The sequence below is a fragment of the Protopterus annectens genome, chromosome 14.part0 (genome assembly GCF_019279795.1).
Source record: "Protopterus annectens isolate FY-2018-M chromosome 14.part0, PAN1.0, whole genome shotgun sequence".
NCBI lineage: Eukaryota > Metazoa > Chordata > Ceratodontiformes > Protopteridae > Protopterus > Protopterus annectens.
This window is the reverse complement of record NC_056748.1, coordinates 236,941,638-236,969,039: the sequence shown is the minus strand read 5'-3', so window position 1 is coordinate 236,969,039 and position 27,402 is coordinate 236,941,638. Positions and strand designations below refer to the sequence as shown.

Genomic DNA, 27,402 nt, shown 5'->3' with positions numbered 1-27,402 from the left:
CGCAAGCAAGTTTCCCTTCTCTTACAATACAACAAAGTCAAAGCCAGACTAGTTTTGAAGGTATTAGGACTCATGGCAGTAGCTATTCCCCTTCTCCCCTTAGCTCGCTTCCACATGAGGATCCTCCAATGGATGCTGTTTACACAATGGTCCTTCCAGCAGCTCCCGATGTCCCATACCATATTGATAACTCAATCATGCAAGAATCATCTGTCTTGGTGGATCACATCACCTCAGGTTCTCCAAGGAAGACCCTTCACTCATCCCCCCCCCCAGTCGCCACGTTGACAACAGACGCCTCCCTGATCGGGTGGGGGGGGGGGGGCATTATCAGGGCAGGAAAATCCAGGGCACGTGGCAACCTTTCGAGTGCCACTTGCACATAAATGTCTTAGAGATGAGAGCAGTGCTTTTAGCGTTGCAAGCTCTTCACGACTCTCTTCCCACTGGGACTATTGCAATTCAGATGGATAACATGTCCGTAGTGTGGTACATCAACAAACAAGGCGGAACCAGACCATACCCCTTATGTCGAGAGGCACTCAGACTTTGGCAATGGGCGATCTCTTCTCAGCGTTTTCTGGTAGCAATGCACATTCCCGGGAAATCCAACTTGATTGCAGACAAGTTGAGCAGGACAATTCTCGTGCCCCACGAGTGGTCTCTGAAGAAATCAGTACTGGAAGAAGTATTCCTAAGATGGGGCCAGCCTTGCTGCGATCTTTTTGCTACTCCCCAAAACAGCAAGTGTCACGACTTCTTCACTCTCTTCCCGTTACCAGGCCATCCCTCCAGAGATGCTCTAGTCCACGATTGGCCCCGGGGACTTCTATATGCTTTTCCCCCTTTTCCACTGATAACTCAACTAATTCAGAAAGCCATCGCCTTGAGAGTGACAATGATCCTCATTGCCCCTTACTGGCCTCGACAGATATGGTTTCCGTTTCTTCATCGTTATCTTTTGGAGCAGCCTTGGCATCTGGACCCAGTGCCAGATCTGTTAACTCACCAATCGGGTCAGCTGCACCAGTCTCTTCATTCTCTCAACCTCACAGCGTGGTTTCTCCGATTCCGACCCTAGCCAGGCTTCCCACAATATCTTGCTCGGTCCGAGATATCTTGATAGCCTCTCATAAATCTTCTACCCGGAAGATTTATAGTAGCAAATGGAAACGCTTCTCCTTTTGGGCAACATCAAAAAATATAGATCCCTTCACTGCACCTATCCAGTCTATTCTAGACTTTCTAGCAGAGCTCTTTCATTTAGGCTCTTCATCTACCATTAGAGTTCAACTGGCTGCCATATCTAATTATCATGTAGGTGTCTCGGAGTCTAGCATCATGGCTCACGAGCTCTGCAAAGACTTTTTAAGGGGCGTATTTCTTCTCAAACCTCCAATCAAAGATCCCCCGCCTCAATGGGACTTGAACTTGGTTCTGGCATCCCTGATCCTTCCCCCCTTCGAACAGGCGGCTTCATGTTCTCTGAAGTTGCTTTCATGGAAGACACTTTTTCTAGTAGCTATAACTTCAGCGAGAAGGGTATCTGAACTCCATGCTCTGTGCAGTCGTCCTCCTTACTTAGTGTTTCACAAAGATAGGGTATCCCTCTGTACTAATCCATCCTTTTTACCTAAGGTTTCCTCTCAAGCAAACCTAAACCAAATTATTGATCTCCCCGTATTTTTCCCTAACTATTCAAACAGGTCGGAACAAAAGCTACATTTTCTGGATGTTCACTGCCAACTTAGATATTATTTAGACAGGACTAAACAATTCAGGAAATCTGATCAGCTTTTTCTATCGTACGCGGAAGGGAAATTGGGCCTTCCAGTTACTAAAGTATCCCTCTCAAGATGGCTCACCTCTACAATTACCTTCATCTACGAGATCAGACATCAAAAACTACCTTCAAGACCTAGAGCTCATTCAACTAGGGCTTTAGCTACATCCGTAGCTTTTCAGGATAGACTGCCATTAGATTCCATTTGTGCAGCAGCCACCTGGGCTTCTCCTCATACCTTCATTTCACATTACAAATTGGACATGGTCTCCAGAAACCGTGCCAACTTTGGTTCCACTGTTCTCAAGAGTCTGTTCCGATAGGCCACCCGGGATAAGGTGCTAGGGACGCGGTCCCATCCAGCAAGAATGAAGGCGAGATAGACAACTTAACATTAAGAAGTTATGTACCTACCATAACGTTCCATGTTAGTTGTCTTCTTCTCGCCTTCTTTCTTGCGTCCCACCCTCCTTCCCCCAAGCCTGGACAGACAGATAGGAATTCATTTTGTGATCTTCCTCTGGAAGTTGTCATTCCCACACGTTCTTCCACCTCTTTTCCCCTTTTGTTAGTTCTGGGATACCTTTCACTCAGGTTTTTTAGAGGTGGGTTTCCCTTCTCCATGCTATGGAGACTAGAGTTGCTTGGTCTAGCTATCAAATGAGATCTGAGTAGTTACCGCCTAGCATTGTGGGATATAGGGGAGCCTCGAGCCGGTGGAATTGGCTCTCGAGCTTTAGTATTGGCCGAGTCGGAGCCGATCCCATCCAGCAAGAAAGAAGGCGAGAAGAAGACAACTAACATGGAACATTATGGTAGGTACATAACTTCTTATTTTGGATGATATTTGTGCTTTAGGTATGTGGGTTTCACTGAATACTTTTGCAAGAATTGCACACTTTGTGAATGTAAGCTCTGGCTCAAAAGGCTAGATCTGTTAGGGGTATGTTCCAATGCAGGTGGCCATTCAGGAAGATTAACTTGGGGACTATAGCTAATGGATATTTTCATCTCTGATATGGAAGTTATGTGCTTACAGTAATGTTTGATGTGAATGAACAGTTCTTTGTCCACATAACTGCCTTCCCCTTAGCTCATTGCAGATGAGGTCTGGAGAATTTTTAGTGATTGCTTTATTTTTGGTTCTTATTTGCATGACATAACATTAGTATGGAGAGTAAGACAGTTTGAAAAAAGTTTTGGTTAAATGCGGTTGGGTTAGTTATTTGGTGAAGTTGCAGTTTGTTGGGTTGATTAGTCCTGATATTGACATGGATGGATCTGATTCTGATTTTCCAGAACAAATTTTATGGTAAGTAGGTCATTTTTGTTTGTCCTTGCTAACAGTATTTACAAAGCTTCAGGCTCTAGGGGTCAGGTTTCAGTATCTGGCTTTATAGACAGAAATGTCTGTTCTTCCAGCTAAACTCACCTAAATGCCTCGAGTAGCTATTGAAGCCAGTTTTACCCAATCTCTGTGTACAGATGTTGTTCTCAGGTTATTCTAATCAAGGGCAAATACTTTATATGTATTACCACAGATGGCTTGGAATTTCTTGTGGAAGGAACTAAGTTATGGAGCAAGGATAATCAGCTGTTTGTATCCTTTTCCAAGTCATAGTTGGTAAGACATTTAATAAAAATCCACCTTGTTGCGGTACAAAGAAACAGAGCCATGGATCCACGCCAGTAGCAAATAAGAAAAGCTTAAAATGTTAAGCGCTTTCGATGCCCTCCTGTTCATATGCTGCAGTATTCATAACATGAGGGAGTCTGCTTCCGGCTAACTTGTAAGTCTGGCCAGTATACCAAAGTCTAAAGCTACTGCAAGCCACGTGAGACTGCACTCATCACTCAGTGTACATCTGCCATAAAGAGACTTCTGGTATAAAGCAGACGTCAGCATGTATGTACCCCAGAACTTCTCTGGCACCTGTCTTGACTGCCTCGGTTTTCGCTCGCCAGAGAACTCAAGTTTGTGCTTTAGCTGTGTACTTTCTTTTTCTTTTGGCTACTGTTTTTTTTTTTTTGCGAGTACATATCGGCTAGGAAGGGCAAGTGTCAGTGTGGAAGGCAGATTCCACTTGAAGACTCCCACGAGTTTTGCTTATTTTGCTTTGGCCCAGACCACGATCACACATCCCGAGATATCTGCATGGCCTTTGTTCCTAAAACCCTCTGTAGCTGCGTAGCGTCCCTTAGGTTGTATTTGGAGAGTCGGTGCTTTGAGCGCTTAGCTCAAGACATGGAACCAACATCAGGCCATTCAGAAGAGCCAGAATTCAAGAAGGCAAAGAAGCCTCAGCCTGATCCTATAGCTGCTCTCTCTACTCCGGGTGTCTCTCCCGAGGCTGATGTAGGCCCGGAGGCCACTGCAGAATCTACAGAGCTGCCTTCGACAGGTACCTCTGTGGAAGCTGTCAAGGACTCTCTAAGCACGTCTCAGAGGGATTCGCAGGCGTCTGACTTGGGTGCTGTAGGGGAGCCACAGCTGGTCATCTCTGAAGGAGCCCATGGTGTCATGCAGATTGTTGTTCATGAGGATGCTCTTATGGACATCTTGGTATGCTGCCCAACATCAGGCCCTTCTACCTTTCATCGTTTGGCTCCTGAGGCTCCAAAGGAGAAACTAAAAACGCATTTTCCCTGTTCCTCAGGACCAGGCTTCTGATCAAAATCGTGACTGCCAGGCCTTTACCCAAGGCCTCTTCAATGCTTTCTTGTCTCTCCACCAGATGTCAGCCCCTTCCTTTGTGACACAGGCCCTTTCTCCTTGTACCCCTTTGAAGAAGCCTGCAGAGGATGTCTCTTCTGAAGAGGACGATTTATCAGAGGATAAATCTCTTGCCTACTCTCCTCACATTGCTTCTTCTCTGGTTTATGCCTCCCCAGAGGAGGAATCTAATGGTACAGATTCCCTGGGGAGAATATTTTCTTTGGAGATATCATCTTGTAGATGAGGGACTTTAAGTGGGATTGCTGCCAGGTTTCTGAGATTTAAGAGGTACTATGACCTCCTACAGATGGAATCCCCGAATCCTTCAGCCATCCCTCCAGTCCTGCTGGCCTTCTTGGATACCTTCATTGCAGCTTCCAAGTTCCCAGACTTCCAGCCCCCAAGTGCCCTGACAGGTTTTACAAGGTGCCTGAGGATGCAAAGTTCCTTTTTAAGGTACCCTCTTTTGACCCAGCTACTTACTGTATTAGTGGCAGCAGGTAAAACTTTCAAACGTCTACCCTCCACCTCCCTGCTTCTGTCTGATAAAGGATAGCAAAGTCATGGAGAGCCTGGTGAAAAAGTGTATACTTCTGCAACATTGGCCTTTAGAGCAATGAGTTGTCAGACTCACATGGTCAAATATTCCGTGGCTCTTATGGCAGATAAAGTGAAGCTCCTGCCAGAGCTTCCACATTTTTCCAACAAAGCAGAGCTTTCCAACATTTTTAATTTCTGCTCCCAGGTTACTAGGTACCCCATCAGATGTAGATGTCCATCATGTTACACTGCTGCAGTCATTACACTTGGGTTATTCTGCCGTCAGGCGGTCCCGCAGTCGGCCAGAGTTCCAAAGTCTTGGTTTGGCGTCGGTTGCTGTCGCATCTTTCCTGACGTCAGTGCACCAGGGGTATATAAGATGCATCAGACGCCATTTTCTTCAGTCTTTCTTGCCGCGCGGTGCCCGAAGCAGAAGCAGTTCGCAAGTGCCGGTCGGCCGACTCCTGAGATTTTCGAAGTCTAATTTCAGATCTGAAGTCTTCAATAAAGCTAAGTACCCTGTTGGGGAAACTTTTTTCTTGCCTCAGACCGATGTCAGAAAAAGTTTATTGTATTTCTTGTGGGAAGCAAATACCTCATAAGGACTTCCACTCTTACTGTATTCCATGCCTAGGCCCTGATCACGACGTCACTAGTTGTCGGATTTGTGCTAGATTTAACAAATGCACTATAAAAAGACGTTTTGATTTTGCTTTGCACTACTTTGGCCGAAGGTTTAATTATACCATGCCGTTGGATCAACCGATGACCTCAGTACGAAAAAAATGCAAAGACGAGGATAAAGACGGGCATCCGAGGTCCAAAATCGACGACGAAACCTCTTCTAGGCCAGTCGCCGGTTCTCAGTGAGACGCTTTTGCAGCCCCTGACACCCGCTACCTCAGAGCCACAGGCCGCTTCAGACTCCCACGTGGAGATAACTAGGCCTCTGGAAACTCAAGGTATTGGGCCTACGGAAACTAATCCCTCAGATGGGTCCAGAGCCGCTGAGCAGTCATCGGATTCTGAGGGTGTTTTCAGACCTTCACAACTTACCATTAAAACAACAGCCAAAACAAAGGTACCATTAAAGACAAAGAAACAAGTACAGCATTCTCCTGGACAGTCCTCCATGCCTAAGAAACAGATGCTTAAAATGGCAGAAGACCTCATTACTCTAATCAGGGGTTCCCATCCCCCTCCTGAGAAAAGGCCTAGACAGGATACAGACTATCATTCCTCTGATCAAGTTTCCATTTCCTCTGATTCCTCTTCAAACCAGGGATACTCTCTACCCCCCTATGAGGACTCTGATGCTGAAGAATCTATCCCTTCAGCCTCTCCTCCTGAGGATTATTCTTTCGGGGAAACTTTACATACCCTGAGGGAGCATTTCCATTGGGAAAGTCAGGATTACTCAGAATCCAAGAAGAGGCTCCGGGATTTCCTTTTATTACCTCAGCACAGGCCGCTGGCTATTCCACCTGTGCTAGACATTGTGGATGATGTTCTCCGAATCCAGCTTATCTTCTGATTCTTTGCCCCCTGCTCCAGCCAAGCCAGACAGCTACTATAGGGTCCCTGACTCTCACAAGTTTCTTTACAAAAACCCTTCTGCTGATCTAGAAACTATTTCCCAGGGTCCAAAAGGGGTTAAGGCTTCCATTGCAAAAAATCCAGTACCCTCTGTCAGAGATTCCAGAGATTTGGATAGATGGAAGAAAGTTTACACTTCTGCAACTTTAGCAGTAAGAGCTTTAAATTGTCAGTTTCACATGCTTATGTACCAACAATATTTAATGGCTCAGTTAAAACAGAAAATGCTTGTAAGCTCAGAAGCTCCTGATTGTAAAGAAATGCAGGATTTATTGCATGCAGTTGAACAGGTGGGAAACATACTCTGAAATGTGGTTTTGATTCTTTAGAGGCCTCTTGTAGAGCCGCAGTTACAGGTTCTGTGATCCAAAGACATGCTTGGTTAAAAGAACAGAGTTTACCTGATCATGTTAAGGCAAAATTATTGGATGCTCCTTTACAGCATGATACCGTGTTTGGTATTAAGGCAGAAGAGGTGTTAAAGAAAATGGAGGATAAAGCTAAATCTGTGCAAACAGTCGAGGATTTCTTACAGGTACAGCCACCTCGGTTTAGCAGAAATTGGCCAACAAAGAATTGGTCCTTTCCAGTGTCAGACAGGCCACAGAGAGGCAGATACAGACACCCAAGAGGCAGATCTCAACCCCAAGGCTCAAACAGACAATGACAGTGGGGCACCTCAACCCCAAAAGGAGATGAGGACAAGTCTCAACCTTACAGGAAACAGTCACAATGACTTTCCCCTTCGTACGCCAAGCACGTCCCTTTTGGAAGCCCCATTAGGGGGAAAGCTAGCACTTTTTGCTCAAAACTGGCAAACAATCACCCAAGACAAATGGGTCCTGAATATTGTGTCTCAAGGTTACAGGTTCCACTTTCATACTTTACCAAGGCTAAAAGGAATGCCAGACTTGCCACAAAATCAATGGGCAGAGGCACAAAAACAAATTTCAGCCCTCATGGACATGAGAGCTATTCAAAAAGTACCACAACAGGAACAAGGACAAGGATTTTACTCAAGACTCTTCCTGGTCCCCAGAAAGGACAAGGCCTGAAGGCCCATACTAGACCTTTCAGTTCTGAATACTTACCTGGATATTCCAAAATTAAAAATGTTGACATTACAGCAGCTTCTACCCATGCTGGGCAAGAAGGCTTGGCTTGTTACTCTGGACCTCAAAGAGGCATACCTGCATGTCCCTATCGGACAAAATTGCAGAAGATACCTCAGATTCAAAGCTGGTACAATGCACTACCAATTCTCTCCACTGCCCTTTGGCTTGTCTACTGCGCCCAGGGTCTTCACAAAGTGCCTGGCACCAGTAATTGCATTTTGCAGACAAAAAGGAATTCAAATATATCCATACCTGGATGACTGCCTCATTCAAGCAGAGACAAAGGACATTCTTCTACAGCATCTGGCATTTGTAATTTCTCTAGGGTACACAGTAAACGAAAAGAAGTCAAAACTAGTGCCCTCGCAACAGATTATATTCCTGGGTGCCAGCTTAAATACAACGGCCCAGATGGCTTACCTCACGCCAGACAAACAAGTTCAACTAACTCAACTTGTTCAATTACTGGCAAAAAAGTCAAATCACCCTGCAAGAAAAATTCTGCAGGCCCTGGGATTCATGGCATCCTGCATTCTACTAATACCATATGCCAGACTGCATATGAAGAAATTACAATGGTACCTAAAAAGTGTTTGGACTCAACACTCTCACAGTTTAGAAGCAGTAATACCAATGATTCCCTGCCTACAACAGGAGTTTCGATGGTGGGCACAGGCATGTCACCTAAACAAGGGCCAGCCTTTTACCCAACCCACAGCCAGGCAAACTCTAACAACAGATGACAACAGATGCTTCAGATTACACCTGCGGATCACGCATGGCAGGAAAATGCATTCAGGGCAAGTGGACCACAGACCAGATGCATCTTCACATCAATCAAAAAGAGATGTTGGCTGTTCAAAATGCCCTAACAGCTTTCAAGGACCTTCTGCATCCAGGACAATTATTACTAAAGACAGACAACACCACAGTAATGTGGTACATAAACAAGCAAGGGGGCACTCATTCTTATCCCCTATGCAGGCAAGCCATGACTTTGTGGAACACAGCTCTAACGTATCAAGTTCACCTGCAAGCACAATTCCTGCTAGGAAAGAAAAATACTCTGGCAGGCGATCTAAGCAGAAATATCATGGACCCTCATGAATGGAAATTTAATCCACAAATCTTCAGCATGGTAATGCAAAAATGGGGATGCCCAGATATAGATCTTTGTGCCTCCCCACTGAATTGCCAACTACAAAAATTCTGCACAGGGACTTATCACAAACAAGCATGGAAAGTGGACGCTCTCTTGTTCAGCTGGAAAAACCTAAAAGTTTATGCCTTCCCGCCTCTGCCTCTCCTTTCAAAGATACTCCTAAAAGCCAGACAAGAAAAACCACAGATGATCCTGATTGCTCCAGACTGGCCACGCCAGCACTGGTACCCTATCTTAAGGAACTTGGCTCAAGGACCACCATGGATTTTGCCTCAAATTCCACACCACCTGACTCAACAAAACAATCACATCCTGCACGGTCAGCTCAAAACCCTAAACCTAGCTGCATGGCAGATACATTAGCCAAACAGGCAACACCTCTCTCTAAAGCTGTTATGGATATCATTTTGGAGGCCTAGCACCAGGAAAGCATACTCAGAAAAATGGAAGAGATTCTGCGCCTGGAACCAGGCTCAAAACCTTGACCCTCTTGTTCCAAACATTCCTCAGATTTTACAATACTTAACTGAGATGCTGGACAGAGGCCTATCCTTCTCATCAATTAAGATCCACTCCTCTGCCATTTCAGCACATTACAACACAAATCCTCCTTTATTCTCTCATACTTTGCTAAAGCAGTACCTCACAGGGGCTAAAAACATAAGACCGCCCCAGAGAGCACCAACACCGACTTGGGACCTCAATTTCGTTTTGGAAAAACTGACCCTACTACCTTTTGAGCCAGCCAACACAGCCGATCTAAAATTTTTATCATGGAAAACAGATCTGCTCCTGGCAGTAACTTCAGCACGAAGAGTCTCAGAGCTACAGGCATTAATGGCAGTGGAACCTTTTATAATTTTTCATCAGGACAGGGTTTCTTTAAGGACAAACCCTACCTTTATGCCAAAGGTGATATCTAGTGTGGCTCTTAACCAAACCATCCATTTGCCAACTTTTTATCCAAACCCCCAGAATAAAGGGGAGACACGTTGGCATTCTTTGGACGTACACAGGCAGCTATGCTTCTTCTTGGACAAAACAAAAGCTTTTAGGAAAACTGAGCAACTGTTTGTAGCATATGCTGCAGGATTACAGGGCAAGGCAATCTCAAAGTAGACTATATCCAAATGGATAGGACACTGTATTCGTTACTGCTACACACAGCATGGAAAATCAGTCCCAAATACCATTAGGCCACATTCCACCAGGGCAACAGCCACTTCATCAGCCTTTCTCAGAGGAGTACCTACCAAGGAAATTTTGGAGGCTGCAACTTGGAGTTCAGTGCACACCTTTACCAAGCATTATCGCCTGCCTCTCTACTCTAAATCCAGAGCAGGATTTGCCACTGCAGTTCTCCAGGGCCTCATAGCCAATCCTAACTCTTTGTAGGCCAGCCACCCAACCTTAGCTTTGGGATTCTACCCAAGTGTAATGACTGCAGCAGTGTAACACAATGAACATAGTACAGTTTTGTACCTACCATAAATGTAGATGTTAGAGAGTTCACACTGCTGCAGTCCAGGTTTCCCTCCCTCCATCCCCTCTGAACTAGATGGACTTATTTATACCTTTCTATCCTATACAACCTTTGTGGTGTATTTGCTTGTAACTGAAGGTATTGTTTTTATTTTATATGTATATTTTTTATTAGCAATATGTATTGCCTACCTATTGGGGACATCTGGGGCAAGAAAAACTGAAGGAAATGGCGTTGGATGCATCTCGTATACCTCTGGTGCACTGACGTCAGGGAAGAAGCGACAGCAACCGATGCCAGACCAAGACTTTGGAACTCTGGCCGACTGCGGGACCACCTGACGGCAGGATAACCCAAGTGTAATGACTGCAGCAGTGTGAACACTCGAACATCTACATTTTATGGTAGGTACAAAACTGTACTTTATGATGCAGTGGAGGCTTCGGCTAGGGCTGCTGCTATGGGATCTATCTTGAGAAGGCATAAATTACAACCCTTACTGGATAATATCAAAGCTAAGCTTATGGATGCCTCTTTGGACAATAAAGCCTTATTTGGCATTGCAGCTGGAGAGCTATTTAAAACTCTTCAGGAAAAGGGGAAGGAACTTAGGATTTAAAATGCATTTTTGTCTCTCCTGTCCTCCACTTCCAGATAAACTACTCAGCCAGAACCACCTTTGTTTGGAAGTCAACTAAATCTTTCCCACCAAAAGTTAAGAGGGATGCTAGAAGTCAGGGTCCTAAGTCTGCTTCCTGCACACCCTTCCAGAACCTGCTCTTTCAGGCCAAACCTGATAGACTGCGACTGCCAGGTCCCAGACCTATCTACCCCCCTTTCTCTTCACCTCTCTGTTTCCCACCCAGCTTGGAAACTGATAACCCATGACTCTTGGATCCTCTCCACCGACCGAGGTTACTTCATGGTATGGGAAACCTATACTACCTTCAAGGGAATCCCACAACCCACAGGGCCAAGTGGAATTTTTTCCACTAGTTCTCCCTTCTTTCTTAGGGCACTATCCAGGAGGTGCCACCCAGCCAAAGGGGAAAAGGATTTTACTCAAGGATGTTTTTGGCCCCAAGAAGGGGTGGCCCATGGCGGCCCATCCTAGACCTGTCCCATTTAAACATCTTTCTGAAAGTTCCCACCTTTCACATGCTGACCTTACCTACTCTTCTTCCTCTGATTCTTCCCCAGGCCTTCATGGTGTCACTGGACATTGGGGATATGAAGGGAGGCATCTATTCACCAGTGGTTCAGGAGATTTCTTCACTTTTCTGTGGCTTCTCATTTTCAGTTTCATGCTTTGTCCTTTGGTCTATCTGCTGCACCGAGAGTATTCACAAAATGTTTATCCAATTATAGCCCACTGCAGACTGCAGGGCATACAGATATTTTCATATTTGAACGACCTGATCCTTCAGGCCACATCACCAGAAATGCTCCTGGACAATATGTCTTGCACATTGTCCCTTCTGAGAGGGCTAGGGGTTTACCATCAACCTCCAAAAGTCTTCCCTGATCCCCTCCCAGGATCATGTCTTCCTGGAGTGCAGGATCCTGACAAGCACAGTGATGGCTTGTTTACCCCCAGAAAAGATCCTGTGTCTCACCTCATATTTCCATGACCTAATACCACTTCAAACCTTGACCACCAGGTAATTCTGACGCCTCTTGGGGTTCATGGCATCAACTATTCCATTTCCTCCCTTTGCCAGGCTACATATGAGGAAATTTCAGTGGTTAGTGAGAAGAGTTTGGAGGCAACACTCACCCTCTGGAATTTTGCTGTTCCCCTCCTACCCTGTTTGACAAAGGAGTTAGAGTGCTGGATTTTTCAGGTCTCTAGAAATCCAGGCTTACCCCTTCAACCACTTCCACACACCCAGGATTTGTACACGGATGCATCAGACACAGGATGGGGTGCAACTCTGGGGAAACTGGAATGTCAGGGATGTGTAGTCCCCAGCTCGGACAAAAGAACTTATCCACATAAAGGAGAGCTTTGATCTTTGGCCTCAACATTTTCAAGTCCAGGATTTCACCAGGGGTCCTAAGGTGGTTCACAGACAAGACCACAGTCCTCTGATACATCAACAAGCAAGGAGAGACAGTTCTATATCCTTTGCAGACTGACATTATACACCTGAGAGATATCACATCAGAGTCTGGTTTCCCTCCAGGCTGTTTACGTTCCTTCAGCTCAGAATTTGATGGCAAACTCTCTAAGCAGGTCTATGATGCAATCCCATGAGAGGATGTTGAACAGGGATGTGTTTCTGGACCTTGTTCTTCATTGGAGTATCCTGCAGATAGATATTTTTGCCTCCCCCATGAACAGACAGCTTCCCCAGTATTGTGCCAGGACTCCACATCCTGGGGCATGGAAGGTGGATGCACTATTCTGTCCATGAAAGGGGATTTTTCTGTATGCATTCCCCCCTTCTCACTCTATCAGAATGTTCTGCTGAAAATTCAGTCGGATCAACCAAACATCGTGACCCTCTTTTGGCCAAGGCAGCATTGGTTCCCCCTTCTACATTTAGCCAAGGGCAGTCACCACAAGTTACCCCACAGGATGGACCTACTCACACAGGGCAGGGGAACTCTAGTACATCCACAGATGTTGACCCTAAACTTGACTCTATGGGTGATAGGGCTTTGATTCCCTTTAGACACCTTTACACTGAGGACATGCTACAAGTTCTGTAGGAGGCCAAAAAACCCAGTACTAGGAAATCCTGTCTCTCTAAATGTAAGAGATTTGTCTTAAACACTGTCCGTAGAGGTGCCAGTGGTTGTTTTGTCTTACCTTTGTGAATTAATGAATAGTGGCTTGTCATATTCCTCAGTCAAGGCACCTCTGTCTGCCATCTCAGCATGCTTACCCATGTCTCCTCCCTTGGCTTCCAGGTTGGCAGTCGCACTGTTCCTAAAAGGCGTCCTTCACATTAGACCACCAAGGAAACCAGTGCCTAAGCCTTACAATCTCAATTCTGTTATGTAAAAACTTACTCTAGCCCCCTTTGAACCAGCAATGTCATCCTCCCTGCAACACTGCACATGGAAAACTGTTCTGCTAGTGGCTGTTACCTCAGCTAAAAGAGTTTTTGAGCTGCAAGCCCTTGTGACCTCTTCTCCCTTCACTGCCTTTCATAGGGACAGGGTTTCTCTCCGGATTAACCCATCCTTCAAGGTGGTTAATGAGTTATCCCTGAATCAGGCTTTCAATCTCCCTACCTTCTTCCCATTTCCCCAATCCTCCAGTGAGAGGATTCTCCACACCTTGGACATTCACAGACAATTCGGGTAGTGCAAACGCAAGCCCATCCGTAAGTCTGACAGATTGTTTGTCTCCCATCACCCAAGGGTCCTGGTCAAACCTGTTCCAAGCAAACTATTTCCTCATGGATTTCTAAAGCCATTTCTTTCTGCTACTCCGCCAATGGAAAGGATCTGTCTTCCCCTATAAAGATACAGTTTACTAGGGCTGTGCCGTCTTCTGGGGCCTTCTTTAAAGGATTGGATACAGCATCTATACTGGAGGCAGCTACCTGGTCCTCTGTTCATACCTTCACCAAGCACTACAAACTGGATGTTATTTCGAAGTCTTGACTGGGGTTTGCCAGAGGTGTTTTCCATGGCTTTGTGAAAAATGTTTCTGCTGCTCCTTCCCATTCCTCCTCTGCATGAGCTTTGGCACTCTCCATCATGTTATGAATACTGCAGCATATGAACAGATGGATGTAGAGTAGTTGTGTAAAATCTTACCATAACCATAGATGTCCTTCTCTTCTATATGCTTCAGTTTTGCTCTCCCCGCCTTCCCCCGATGTTTTCCTGGTCCCTGGTTACATGTTTCTCACTTCTAGCAGGCTGGTGCTTTGCAGAGCTCAGTTCTGAGGTAGGTACATGCCGACCTCAGCTTTATACCCAAAGACTCTCTATGGCCGACGTATGCTGAGTAATGTGCACCGTCTCACATACCTTGCAGTAGCTTTAGACTTTTATATACTGCCCGGATGTACGAGTCGACCAGAGATGAACTCCCTCATGTAATGAATATTGCAGCATATAGAAGAGCAAGGACATCTATGGTCATGGTAAGATTTTACACATCTATTCTTTCCCTCTTTAAAGGAACTTAATACAGTTCTTTGTACCGCAACAAGGTGGATTTAATTTGTGTATCCTTGTGTTGAAATTATGGTTTCTGGTTAAGATATTTACTGAGTATACTATTTACAGACAGTTGGTTTCTTTTATTCACTTTGCTAATCTGTTAAGTGCCTGTTTTAACTTTATTCATGTGTTTGTTATGAAGTTATGGTCATGACTGAATAATTTCAAACTCTTTTTTTTTATAAAAGAGTTATTAGATTAGATCAGTATTCCGCTTTCCACAGTGGTGCAGCGGTTAGTGTTGCTGCCTCGCAGCAAGAGGTTCTCTGGTTCAATCCTCAGCTGGGGTGCCTTCTGTGCGGAGTCTGCATGTCCTCCCTGTGGTTGCGTGGGTTTCCTCCGGGTGCTCTGGTTTCCTCCCACATCCCAAAGACATGCTGTAGGTTGACTGGACACTCTATATTGGCCCTAAATGTGACTGTGTGCATGTGTGTGCCTTCTATGGAAGATTGTGCACCGGGCCGCAACTCAACACTGTAAAACTCCACTGTCAGTCATGAGCGGACAGGTGATCTGCTGTGGCGACCCCTAACCGGGAAAAGCCGAAAGAAGAAGTACTGCACTTTCCATAATATTAGACTATATACACAGTGTAGGATATACATTCAGTAAAATATGGATCAATGCAGAGACTTATGACCGGGTCACGAGTCATAACCAGTTTGTGCTCAAGAAATCAATGTGGAAGAAAACACAAACTTGAGGCTTGTATTTCATGTTGCTGAACGACTGTCTAAAGCTGCAGCTGGACAAATACAGTCTAAGCTTCTGTCCAATGAAAAAAAATTAGCATTTTTTACAGGGGGAGGAGATGCACAGCCTCTGTGAAAAGAGAACTATGAAAAGAAAGTAAATCACTTCCAGCACTGTAATAGAAACTGCTCTGGCAGATTTCCTTTCAGAGAAAGTAGTAGACATTTTGTAGTCTCCTCCATTTCACAGCCAGCTACCTGTAAGCAAACTGAAGCTGTGATTGGAGACCCAATTGTAATTCATAGGTTCATAGGTTGGTACTAGGCTATCGGCCCTAGGGGCCTATAGATGCTTAGCAATAACAATTCCCTGGCTATTTCTTCCCACACTATTTACTTCCCTGGACCCCTGTCTAGCAGGGTGACTGACGTGATCCCCGGGGTGAATTTCCTTTCTCCTATCCAATCATCAAGGTTCCTTTTGAATAGGGCCAAAGAGGCGCTCTGCTTGACATGTATGGGCAGTCTATTCCAGAGTCTGGGGAGCCTCTGGGTCAGGAAACTATCCCTCCAGAATGTTTTGTTTATTGTGATGACAAGGTTTAGATCCCTGGAGCGTGTGGCTCTGAGGGATTGGGATTTCTTTAAGTGTAGCATGTCCAACAGCTGTGGGTTTGACATGGCCTTGTATGTTAAGCAGAGATTGCCTCGGAATAGACAGTATGCGACAAGAGTATAGCTGGAGTTTAAGGCGGTCAGCATAGGGCATCTGCTTTAGGCCTGTGATTCTTTTAGTGAGGTATTTCTGCGGCCTTTCCAGTTGTTGCAGATATCTTGAGAGGTACATACCAAATGGGGCATCATATTCTGTAATGGGTCTAATGAGGGATGAGTACAATGGGACAGTGACCTCCTTTTTTCTGGTTGAAAAGCCCTTAGTGATGATGTGTGCCACATAGAAGGATTTCCTGACTGTTGTGGCATTCTGGTTATTGAAGGTGAGACCACTGTCCACCTTTGTTCCTAAGTCTCTTATCACACTTTCGGTGTTTAGTGTACTGCTACCTATGTGGTAATTCATGGGTACATGTTTTTTTCCCAAAGGGGATAACTATACATTTGGCATTGAGCTTGAGCCCATGGCTCTGGCACCAAGCATCTGTTTCTGTAAGACCCTTTTGTAGAGTATCCACATCATTTGAGGATTCAGTAATGGCTCCCAGTTTGCAGTCATCTGCAAACTTTGTTAGCCAGAGTCCCTTAGTGTTGGCCTGTACTTCAGAGAAATCAATGCCAAATAAGAGAGGTTCCAGGACTGAACCCTGACGTACTCCACTTGTCACTTGTCTGGAGCTGGATTTGGAGTCAGCTACTTTTACAGTGTGGGGTCTGTCAGTAAGCCAATTGGCAACCCATCGAGTGACGTAGGGATTAATGCCCAGCTTAGTAAGTTTATTTGTGATTCTAGAGTGGGGGATGGTGTCAAAGGCCTTGGCGAGGTCCAGATAGGCTGTGTGGACTGCCTTACCCTTGTCCACAGCTCTGGAGACTGATTCAAAGAAGTCATTCAGGTTCAGGAGACAAGATCGGCTCTTCACAAATCCAAACTGGGTGGAGTCCAGTGTTTTAAGGTTGCCAATGTCTTCGTTTATAAGTTCCATGATAAAACGTTCCATTGCCTTGCAGATCAGGCTTGTCAGACTAATGGGGTGGTAGTTCCCAGGATCCAAGGTGGATCCCCCTTGTGGAGTGGGATAACTGTAGCTGTGCGCCACTCAGTGGGCACGAAGCCTTAGGTGAGGGTATAATTAAACATAACACTTAGGTGAGGTGCCAGTTAATTTTGTAGTTCATGTACACAGCTCGGGATGTCATCTGGTCCCGTGGATGCTGTATTCCTAGATTTGGAGAGTGAGTTATTTACCTGTTTGGCAGTTATTACTGGAATTTGGCAATTTTCTGGTATTGAGATAGGACATTTAGGGTGAGGGGGGGGTGAAGTTGGCACTGAATCGATCTGCCAGGATATTGGCAATATCCTTGGGATCAGTATATTTAATGCCATTCTGTTGTAGCTCAGAGCAGATCTGAGCATTGCCATTTAGATTCTTGACATAGTTATAGAATGCTTGTGGTTGTCTTTCGAATCTTTGGCAATTTTATTTTCGTAACTAGCTTTGGAGGATTTTATGAGGGCTCTTAGCTTCTTACTGAGACTGTTAAGGGAGTTTTTTTGCATCCTGGGATTTTCCTCTTTTCTGCAACAGTTTCTTCCTTTTGTTGTAAAGTTTGTTTATGGCAGGAGACCACCAGATTGGCTTCCTTTTTTTGGAGGAGAGCATCTTGTTTCTATTTGAGATGGCACGATTCATGCATGAGTGGATGTGCTCGTACAGTGTCTTAGTGTAAAACTCAGCAGTCGAACTTTCAGTTCCCGTCTGCATGGGTGTCATGAAGTTTGAAACTTCTGACTTGAGTAGCATGAAGTTGGCTTTGGAGAAGTTTTTTTATGGAGGATTCCTTACCGGGGGATGGGGGTGGGATGTGGATGTTAAGAGTGATTAGCTTATGGTCTGACCTGACCAACGAGGTGGTGACCATAGGTGTGGAGCATCGATTTCCCATGTTGGTAATGACCAGGTCTAGGATATTGGAGCCCCTGGTGGGGGACTATGGATTAGTTGATCCAGGGCATTGGAATTTATGAATTCCCAGAACCGTTGGGCAAAGGTGTTGGTACACTAGTAGTTTTCCCAGTTAATGGCAGAATAGTTGGAATCGCCCAGTATTAGGGTGTTTGATTATATATTAATATTTTCCAGTATGTTTAGAAAGGTGTAGTGAGAATCTTGGGACATGGTAGGAGATCTGTAGCAAGCTACAATTTGGATTGCAGTCTTACCTAGTGTTAGTTGCAACTGGAGAATTTTCAGACTCATTGTGTTGGGCATCTAACCTGTTGGTGTGAAGATCCTTGGTGAATATGGACATACAGTAATAAATCACATCTGATGAAGTTTGTACTTTTGCAGACGAAAGCGCTCATGTTAATTTATTGTATTTTCTATTAAAGGATTGGGCTCCTACTAGGTGAACTGTGATTTATTACTAGTTTTCGATTTTTCTCTGCTTTGTGGCGAATATGGACATAGTCAAAGCTTCTGTCCAGTTTAGTGTTTCGATCCTGGTTTGGTGACCGAAAAGTGTGGTAAGAGTTGTAGCCTGATATTGCAGGGGTGCTTTCTGGAGCCTTGAACCAGGTCTCAGTTACTACACAGATATCGATGTTCTCCATTTTTAGGAGTGCCTCGAGAGACTGCATTTTGAGGTTTAGACTTCGAGCATTGAGTAGCATTACCTTCAGATTCTGCATGCTTGTACCTGTTACGGTGGTGGTTTTGTCCTTTGAACTTTGCCTAAAAAAGGCACATTCCTTGTAAAAGATGGAAAGTTTTAACTGCTGCTATGTAATGCTACTATAAAAAGTGGTAGCGTGAATTAACAGCTTTTAAAGCTGTAACACACCTCCAGCTGCCACACAAATATTGGCGAAAAATGAAGCATGCAACTTTAAACGTTTTTTATACTTTGCAGTGCCACGCTTTTGTTTGTAGTTGTTGATGTGGTAGTGCTAAGTTCATTACAGATTTTAAATCTGTCATTAGATTCAAAGTACAGATATGTGGTGAACTCTTTTTGCTGGACACTGTATGAGGCTTGATAATAGTTGAAGTTCATTTGTAAGCACCCCACTATTACAAACTTGTTACAGATGAAGTGCTTATGTGCGAATTTCCACATAATTTTTTCTTACGATTTTGGAGAATAATCAGCATACTTTCTATTTATTATGTGGACAATATACATATTCCTTTCTTGTTAACATTGGTTGGGGAATTGTATACCCTTTTATTATGAAAAACATTGGCGAACTTTACTTGCAAACCCCAAGGGCTCCTTTCTCAAGAACACTGGCTACTTCAATTTTATTTTCTAATACCACTTTAAATAAATACCTTTTTGTGCAGCATCCTGCTTTTCTTTCAATGCATTTGTGAAGCACTACAGCTGGACATCTCCAACTCCAGGTCATTTTTTGGGACTACCTTTCTTAAGGCTATGTTCACTTGAGAGTAGCAGTCTGAGAGGATTAGTTGGCTGTTTACCAAGAGGTTACTGAAGATGGACCTCCTCTTTTCAGTTGTTAAAGTTAAGGTCACTTGACCATAATAAGACAGAGTCGTAGTACAACACATTTCCTCTGTCCTCTTAATCATTTTCCCCCCTTCTGACTCTCTCTTATGGACATCAGCTTTCGTTTGGCCATAGAACTGAAGTGAAATGGTGATGTTTTGAATGACCGGAAGGAATGGATGGCAAGGTAGCCTAGGAAAGTTTTCCGGTGAGCCCTTCAGAGGGTTTCACTGTCATTCATTAATATTACTGAAGATTAACCTGTTACAGATCTGTCATTATTATGAACGTTTGTTTATTACTTTAGTATCCTTTACTTCGTGCTGAAATTCAGAGCCTAGGTCATATCCCTCACCTTTTTTTTTTTTATTTTTAATTACAGGCTCAAAACAAAGAAACTGGAATTCAGGCTGCAGCTAAAGTGATTGATACAAAGACAGAGGAAGAACTGGAAGATTACATGGTTGAGATAGAGATTCTTGCTTCTTGTGATCATCCGAATATTGTCAAGCTTTTGGATGCTTTCTATTATGAAAGTAAACTTTGGGTGAGTGAGCTTCTCCAGATGTCAAGTTTTTATTTAACTAAACACATTGGTTTACAAGTAAAACTTCCAGTGACACTGGTCTTAAATTTAACAATTAATGGAATGCATCATGCTGTTGTGTGTGGTTGGTATAACTGTATTCCCCACTTCACTTGAGAATTTTTCCTAATGTTTGTTTATAGTGGATATGACATGGTTAATGAAAATCTAAGTGTTGAGATGTCCAGCACAAAGTCTGAGATTTGATGTGAAGGTTTCAGGGAACTGCTTTTAGCATGTTTGCTTTCCTTTGTCAGTAAATCTTTCTTGAATTATTTTTTTCTTAATTTTACTTTGTAACAAAAAAAGCTGATGTGCAGGACAGTGGTTAATTGCAGTTGTATAAAGTAGCTTACTTCAAGATTTTCTTTTTTAAATTATCAATCAGTTACCTGCCTTGCAATCAATGTGTAGCAATATTCTGCTATATATATTTAGTTGTGTTTGAATTACTAGGTTTTGAGCATTGTTCACTTCTCAGGAAACTTGGCAGTACCGAGTTAAGTGGTTATTCCATTAAGCTTTTTTTTATTCATTGCTGGACTAAATTTCAATGGTTTGTTCATAAGCATTGCTTTTCTACTATTGTTAGTAAGCATTGCATCTGGCGTTGCCATTTTCATTTATTCCTCAATTTAGGGGGTCTCTGATCCGACGACAGATCCAACTCTGCCAATTTTACCAGATCCATGGATCCAGCTCTTGAGCTCCTTCCTTTACTCATAATGTGCCGCTCTCCTGGTATCCCTTAGATTTCATTTGCCACCACATGGTTGGGTTGTGTGTTTCTGCTTTCGAGCAACTGGAGTATTAAGAGATAGCATTGTGTCCTTTTTGTCAAAATTTTCCACATTTAGTTGATTCCCTCCTCCATCCTTTACTCTTGTATTGTATTTATTTATTTTTTTTCTATTCGTTCTGTTCGCATTTTCTCCTTTTCATTTTTTGTCTCCTGTTAGGCCTTTTTACGCATTTGGGGTATTCCTTTACTATTCTTCACGTGTTTCTATTTAAGTAGTTTACTTTCTATTATGGCTGACAAACCTATGGGTTTTAAATAGTGCACCTCCTGCAGGTATAAAATCCCTAACTCAGATGCCCCCAGGAGTGCATATGTGTCTGGGTACTTCCCATTCGGATGTGGATTGTTCTGTCTGTTTGATGTTAAATTCCCAGGCCTTAAGTGACAAGAGGAATAAGCTTGTATTAAAAGGTTTGCTTCCTTCTTCTGCTGTTTGTCCCAGCTGAGCCTCAAACCTCCTCTGGTAAAACAGATAATGGAAAGCCCAACTCGTTGACTAAAGAAAAGGAGGCCAGGAAATGGACCCCCCCACCCTTGAGCTCTGATCTGTTTAGGCCACCGGCTAAAGTGTCGAAAACCTCTGATCTGATGCCTTTGGATTCGACTGCATCAAAACAGAGGTCTCCTTGGATCCAGTTATCTCTCTTCTCTTCGGATCCACTATCATCTGATAGTGTTAATCCTCGTTCATTCCTTACATGTGGGTATCCGTTCCGACCTCGGAACCGAGCCGGCCATCTTCCAAGCTCACGTCCACTACAAACTCTCGAGCTAAAACTCTTACCCAGAATTCTTCTCTGCCTGTCACCCCAGATTTTGTTTGCTGCATCGCCATTCGGTCATGTCAAGCTACTTCTCATGAGCCAAGTACAATATTTTTCGTCATACTAAATTCTAAAACAACCTTTTCTCACAGAAAAGTTATTAGTTTTCCCTTACCTTATCGCATTTAGCGACTATCCTTTCTTGAATCTTTTCAATTCCTTTCCTCCTCTTTACCATGAGGTAATTTCTTTTTTACCATCATTGGTAAACCCCATTTCCTTCTTACCTTCGGGTAATTCTTGTACCATTGCTGGTATTTTTTCTGTTTTTTCCTTCTTTCTTTCTAACATGGCAGATAAAAAAGGTAGTCCAGGATTTAAAAGATGTTCAGATTGTGGCCATAAATTACCTACTTCAGATGCACATTCCCTGTGTGTCTATTGCTTGGGTGTGCCTCATTTAACAGTTGACCCGCCCTGCGGGATTTGTAAGAATTACTCTAACAGGACATTGATTGAGAGAAAAAATAAATTGATCTTGAAGGGCCACTTAAATCTCCTTTTTCAGAGGCTATTTCTGGGTCGGAGGCTTCAACCCCTCCAAGATCCCATAAGAAAAAGAGTAATGAACATATAAAGGCTAAGTCTCTTCCTTCGTCCCCTGCTGGGGACTCCCACGAACAGAGACCCATGAAAGCTAAGCTTTCCACTTCGGATTTGACTTCTTAGGCTCCAGTGCTTTCAGTACCTAGACCTTCGGCACCGAGGCCATCGGCGCCATCTGTCACTTTGGCACCGACTAGTGTGCCCTTTACCGTATCTGTACCGAAGGGCTCCTCGGTTCAGACTTTACCAGCACTGACTGTCCAGTCGATGCAGACTGTTCGGCACCCATTGCCCTTTCAGCTCCGACAACTTACCCGGCACCAACTACCCTCTCGGCACCGATATTTTCGGTTCCAGCCTTGGCGCCGACAACCACTTTGGTACCGACCTTATCGTCTGTGCAGACCATGACATCGGCACCGATGATTTCCTTGGTGCAGACACCTGTAGTTCAGTCCTTTACAGCCCCGTTGTTTTCAGTGCAGATCTGCGAGGTGGGCATCGAGCTTGCTCAATCTTTAGATAGACTTGACTCCCCCTCAGCTGTGTCCATGAAATCCCCTAGAAGCCTCTCTGAACACGACGTGTTACGTCTTGTGGATCAAGTGCTTTAGGCCAGAGGTATCCCACCCCCCATGACCTATCCTTCCTCGGGAGGTGATCACCCTTTGCCAAAGACCCCTATTTATTCTCCTCCTTCATTGCCTTTGAAGCCCCTTGATATAGCACAGTCTTCCCCCTCTACGGACCTCACTAAGGAGCCGCAGTTACCTTCGTGGCAGGAGAGTTTTGCTACTACCCAGGATGTCAGCTGTGGCGTACGTAATTTGGTGTTTCACAGCCATCCAGGGACTCCGAGTCGGCAGGCTGAGCCACTTAGAGGGGTGACCCCTGTCCTGGACACTCACCCTTCTTCAGTTGGACCAGCCTTCCAGCTAATGGAGAAGGCTCTGGCGTCGGCTGGCGATCCTGTGCTATCACTCTCCCTGCCCTCCTCTGGACTGCTATGTACACAAGTCTCTCATGGTGGACACTGGGCACAAGGGCCTCAGGATGTGCTCCCACAGGAAACCCCTTTTGTGCTGTCTTCCCCAGCTTCTCCCTCTGAGGAAGTTCATCAAAAAAGATTGTGCAAGAGGAAGCACATGGACTCCACAGAGGAGTCCTTACTGAAGACGCAGACTTTGATGATGGGAAGGGTCCCCTCACTCACCCTCAGAGATATCCTTTGGTGTGATATTCTTGAAATTCTTAAACAGAGAGGTGACTGGCAACCCTCTAACCCAACCTCTGAAGAGTCTGTGTTCTTGCAGGCCTTTCGCACCCGGCCCCCTACTTTCCTGGGTTACTCCACCTGCCGACGAACTGGTCCGGCTCATCATGCAGCGTGAGTGGAAGGCTTCTGACACCGTTGAGGCCATTCCCCGGAGGCCAGATAAAATTTTGTCCCCTCCTGCTACTGACCCCATTGGTCCAAAGGTCTTCCTGCAGGTGCTTTGGTGGTGGCGGCCGCAACTAAAAAGGACCTAGCAGAAGAAGAAAGCCAGACTGTCCATCAGCCCAGCAAAGAGTCCTGGGCTCTGGACAGAATAGGGAAGTGTACTTTTGCATCAGCGACCTTTGCAATCAGGTCCCTGAACTATATGGCACACTTTAGCAGGCTTCAAAGAGATTTAATTTCTGAGCTCTCTGAAACTTTGGCTGATGCCGTGTCTGATGAGGTCCGTGACAAAGTGGCGCCTCTGCTAGCCACCATTGAATCAATATCTAACTCCTCCATGCGCCTGATATCTCACGAATCAGAAGGAGCAGCTAGAGCAGCGAGTTCAGGCATTGTTTTGAGACTACACGCCTGGATGCACTTGTGTAATTTCACAGAACCCTTCAAGGCTTCCTTTCTCAACGCTCCCATCGAAGCCTCTTCATTTTTTGGACCCAAGGTTAAAAGCACACTGGCCAGATATGAACAGGATGGTAAGACCCTTTCTGCCGTGGGTGTCCATTATTCTTCCCCTCAACGAGCTTTCTCCAGAAACCAGAAGAGTGGGAAGATATGGTGCAAAAAGTCTCAAGGTCCTTTCCGTGACACACAGGCCGAGTTCTCCCCTAGAGGCAGAGGGGGAAATTCACAGGGAAGACGCCCTTTTTGGGGCAGAGGGGTCCGCATAACCAGGGCTCCAGGAACTCTTTCCCTGGCCAATCCTACCAGCGCTGCTGAAGAGCAGCCCAACTGCTTTCCTCTGGAAGTGGTTGGGGGTCGTTTCTCTTTGTACCCTTCTGCTTGGCTAACCATCACCACCGATTCTTGGGTACAAAGGATAATAACCAGAGGTTAACATATTCCCTTCACTCTTTGTCCCGCTTCCCAACAAACTTACCCAACGTTCCACCCAGTCAAAGGGAAGAAGCAGCATTAGAGATATCAAAGCTGCTAAGAAAGAGTCATCCAAATGGTCCCATCAGACCAGATAGGATCTGGATTCTACTCAAGACTATTTTTGGTGCCAAAGAAAACTGGGAACTGGAGACCAATTTTGAATCTCAGCATATTGAACAAGTTTGTAAGAGTACAAAAATTCTGGATGGTCACAATACAGTCTATCCTTTTGCTTTTGGAAAAAGACGATTGGATGTGCTCGATAGAACTTCAAGATGCTACTACCACATAAAAGTGGACAGACCATCAAGAAGATTCAGTCGCTTCCATGCGGGAGCCAGTCACTACCAGATGTTCGTGTTTCACTGTTGCAGTCATTACATTTGGGTAATCTGCTGGCAGGTTGCCCTCAGTCGGCCTGATTAACAAACTCTTCTGTCCTGTGTCGGTTGCTGTCCCTTCTTCCATGACCCGGGGGGGGGGTATAAAACATGCAGCCAATGCCATTTTCATCAGTTTTTCTTACCCCAGATGTCAGGTGCCCCCCCAAATGATATACATGTAATTTAGAATACAAAACATATACCTCCAAATAAAAGCAAATACACCAAAAAGGCTTTTGAGCATAGGAAAAGTAAGAAGAGGTATAGTAAGAGAAAAATAGGGGGCTGGCGGGTGGGTAACCAGGACTGCAACAGTGAATACACTCCAACATCTACATTTATGGTAAGTGTACACAACTGTACTATGTTCTTCATGTTTCAATGTTGCAGTCATTACATTTGGGTAGAATCCCAAAGCTATGGTTGGGAGGATGGAATTGTACAGCATTCGGAGCAGCTATAAGGCCCTGCAGGACAGCAGTGGCAAAGCCTGCTCTGGATTTAGAGAAGAGAGGTAAATGGTAATGTTGGGTGAACGTATGAACTGAACTCCAGGTAGCAGCTTCTAGAATGTCTCTGGTAGGAACCTCTCTGAGAAAGGCTGCAGAAGTAGATGCATCCCTGGTGGAATGGGATCTTATCCCCTTGGGGACAGGTTCACCATGGTGCATGTAGCAGAAACGAATACAATGGCTTATCCATTTTGAAATAGTCTGCTTTGAAATAGCCTTTCCCTCTGCCCCCTGCAGCAAATGCCACCAATAATTGCTTAGATTTTCTTAAAGATTTTGTCCTGTTTAAGTAGAATCTTAGTTGTCTGTGTACATCTAATGAATGCAGAATCCGCTCACCCTTGTTCTTTGGATTTGGGAAAAAGTTTGGCAGATGAATGGTCTGATTAAGAGCCACACTAGATACCACTTTAGGCATAAAGGATGGATTGATCCTGAGAGCCACCCTGTTCGGGTAAAAGATAATAAAAGGCTCCACTGCCATGAGAGCCTGTAGTTCTGAAATCCTTCTAGCTGAAGTGACTGCTAAAAGAAAAGCGGTCTTCCAAGAGATAAATGTTACGGCTGCAGTAGCAGCTGGTTCAAAAGGAGGTAGGGTGAGTTTTTCCAACACAAAATTGAGGTCCCATGCAGGAGTCGGTGCTCTCCTGGGAGGTCTCAACTTCTTGGCCCCTCTGAGGTATTGCTTTAGCAGGGGATGAGAAAAGAGGGGAGGCTCTGTGCTGTAATGAGTTGAAATGGCAGAGGCATGGGTTTTTATTGAAGAAAAGGATAGGCCCTTGTGAAGCATCTCAGTTAAATATTGCAGAATCTGAGGTATATTGGGCATTGCTGTGTTTATTCCTTGTGCTTGGTTCCAGGCACAGAATCTTTTCCATTTGTCAGCATAAGATTTTCTAGTACTAGGCATTCTAGCCTCCAAAATGACATCCATCACAAGTTTGCTGAGAGATGTAACTGGTGAAATTAGTTGGATTAGCCATGCTGCAAGATTCTGAGTCTGGAGCTGAGTGTGCAAAATTTGATAGTTCTGCTGAGACGGTAGATAAGGTGTCTGAGGCAGGTACCACGGAGGAAGGTGTGACATATTGCGTAGGAGCAGGTACCAGTGTTGGCGAGGCCAGTCTGGAGCAATCAGAATAATTTTTGGATTTTCCTGTCTCACTTTTAGTAAAAGAGCAGAGGCAGAGGGGGAAAGGCATAAACTGATAGGTTTTTCCAGCTGAAGTATAGAGCATCCACTTTCCAAGCTTTTTTGTGATGAATTCTTGTGCATGGAACACAATGAAGGCAGTCATCAAGAAGTGGAGAAAATATGGGACAATAGTGGCGTTGCAAAGAACTGGACGTCCCTCCAAAAAAAAAAACTGGTCAGAGAGGCTGCCAAGAGACTTACAGCAACACTGAAGGAGCTGCAGAAATTTCTGGCAAGTACTGGTAATGTACTACATGTGACAACAATCTCCCGTACTCTGTCTGGGCTATGGGGGTAAGGGTTGCAAGATGGAAGCCTTTTATTGCACAGAAAGACATCAAGTCTCCCAAAAGTATGTGGGAAAATGTGCTATGGTCTGAAGAGACCAAGGTTGAATTTTTTGGCCACAACTCCAATAGGCACGTTTGGCGCAAAAAAAGATGATGTTCATCATGTTACCCTGCTGCAGTCATCACATTTGGGGTTATCCTGTCGTCAGGCGGTCCCGCAGTTGGCCAGAATTCCAAAGTCTTGGTTCGGCGTTGATTGCTGTCTCTTCTTCCCTGACGTCAGTGCGCCAGGGGTATATATAATGCATCCGATGCCAATGTTCATCGTGCATACAGCTGCAGTCATAACAAATGGGGTTCTCCTGCCGTCAGGTGGGTCCTCGGTCGGCTGAATTCCAAAGTCTAGGTCCGGCGTCGGTTG

The 27,402-nt window shown here is 44.7% G+C and overlaps 1 protein-coding gene across 2 annotated transcripts in view; it reads left to right on the top strand.

Annotated features, from left to right (window-relative positions):
• The window catches only part of SLK (STE20 like kinase), a 2,579,008-nt gene that overhangs the window by 213,689 nt on the left and 2,337,917 nt on the right, over positions 1-27,402 (top strand). For both annotated transcript variants that reach the window (XM_044055960.1, XM_044055959.1), the window contains exon 2: positions 19,849-20,013. In XM_044055960.1, the coding sequence (XP_043911895.1) occupies positions 19,849-20,013 (165 nt within the window). The remainder of the gene's footprint in view (positions 1-19,848; positions 20,014-27,402) is intronic.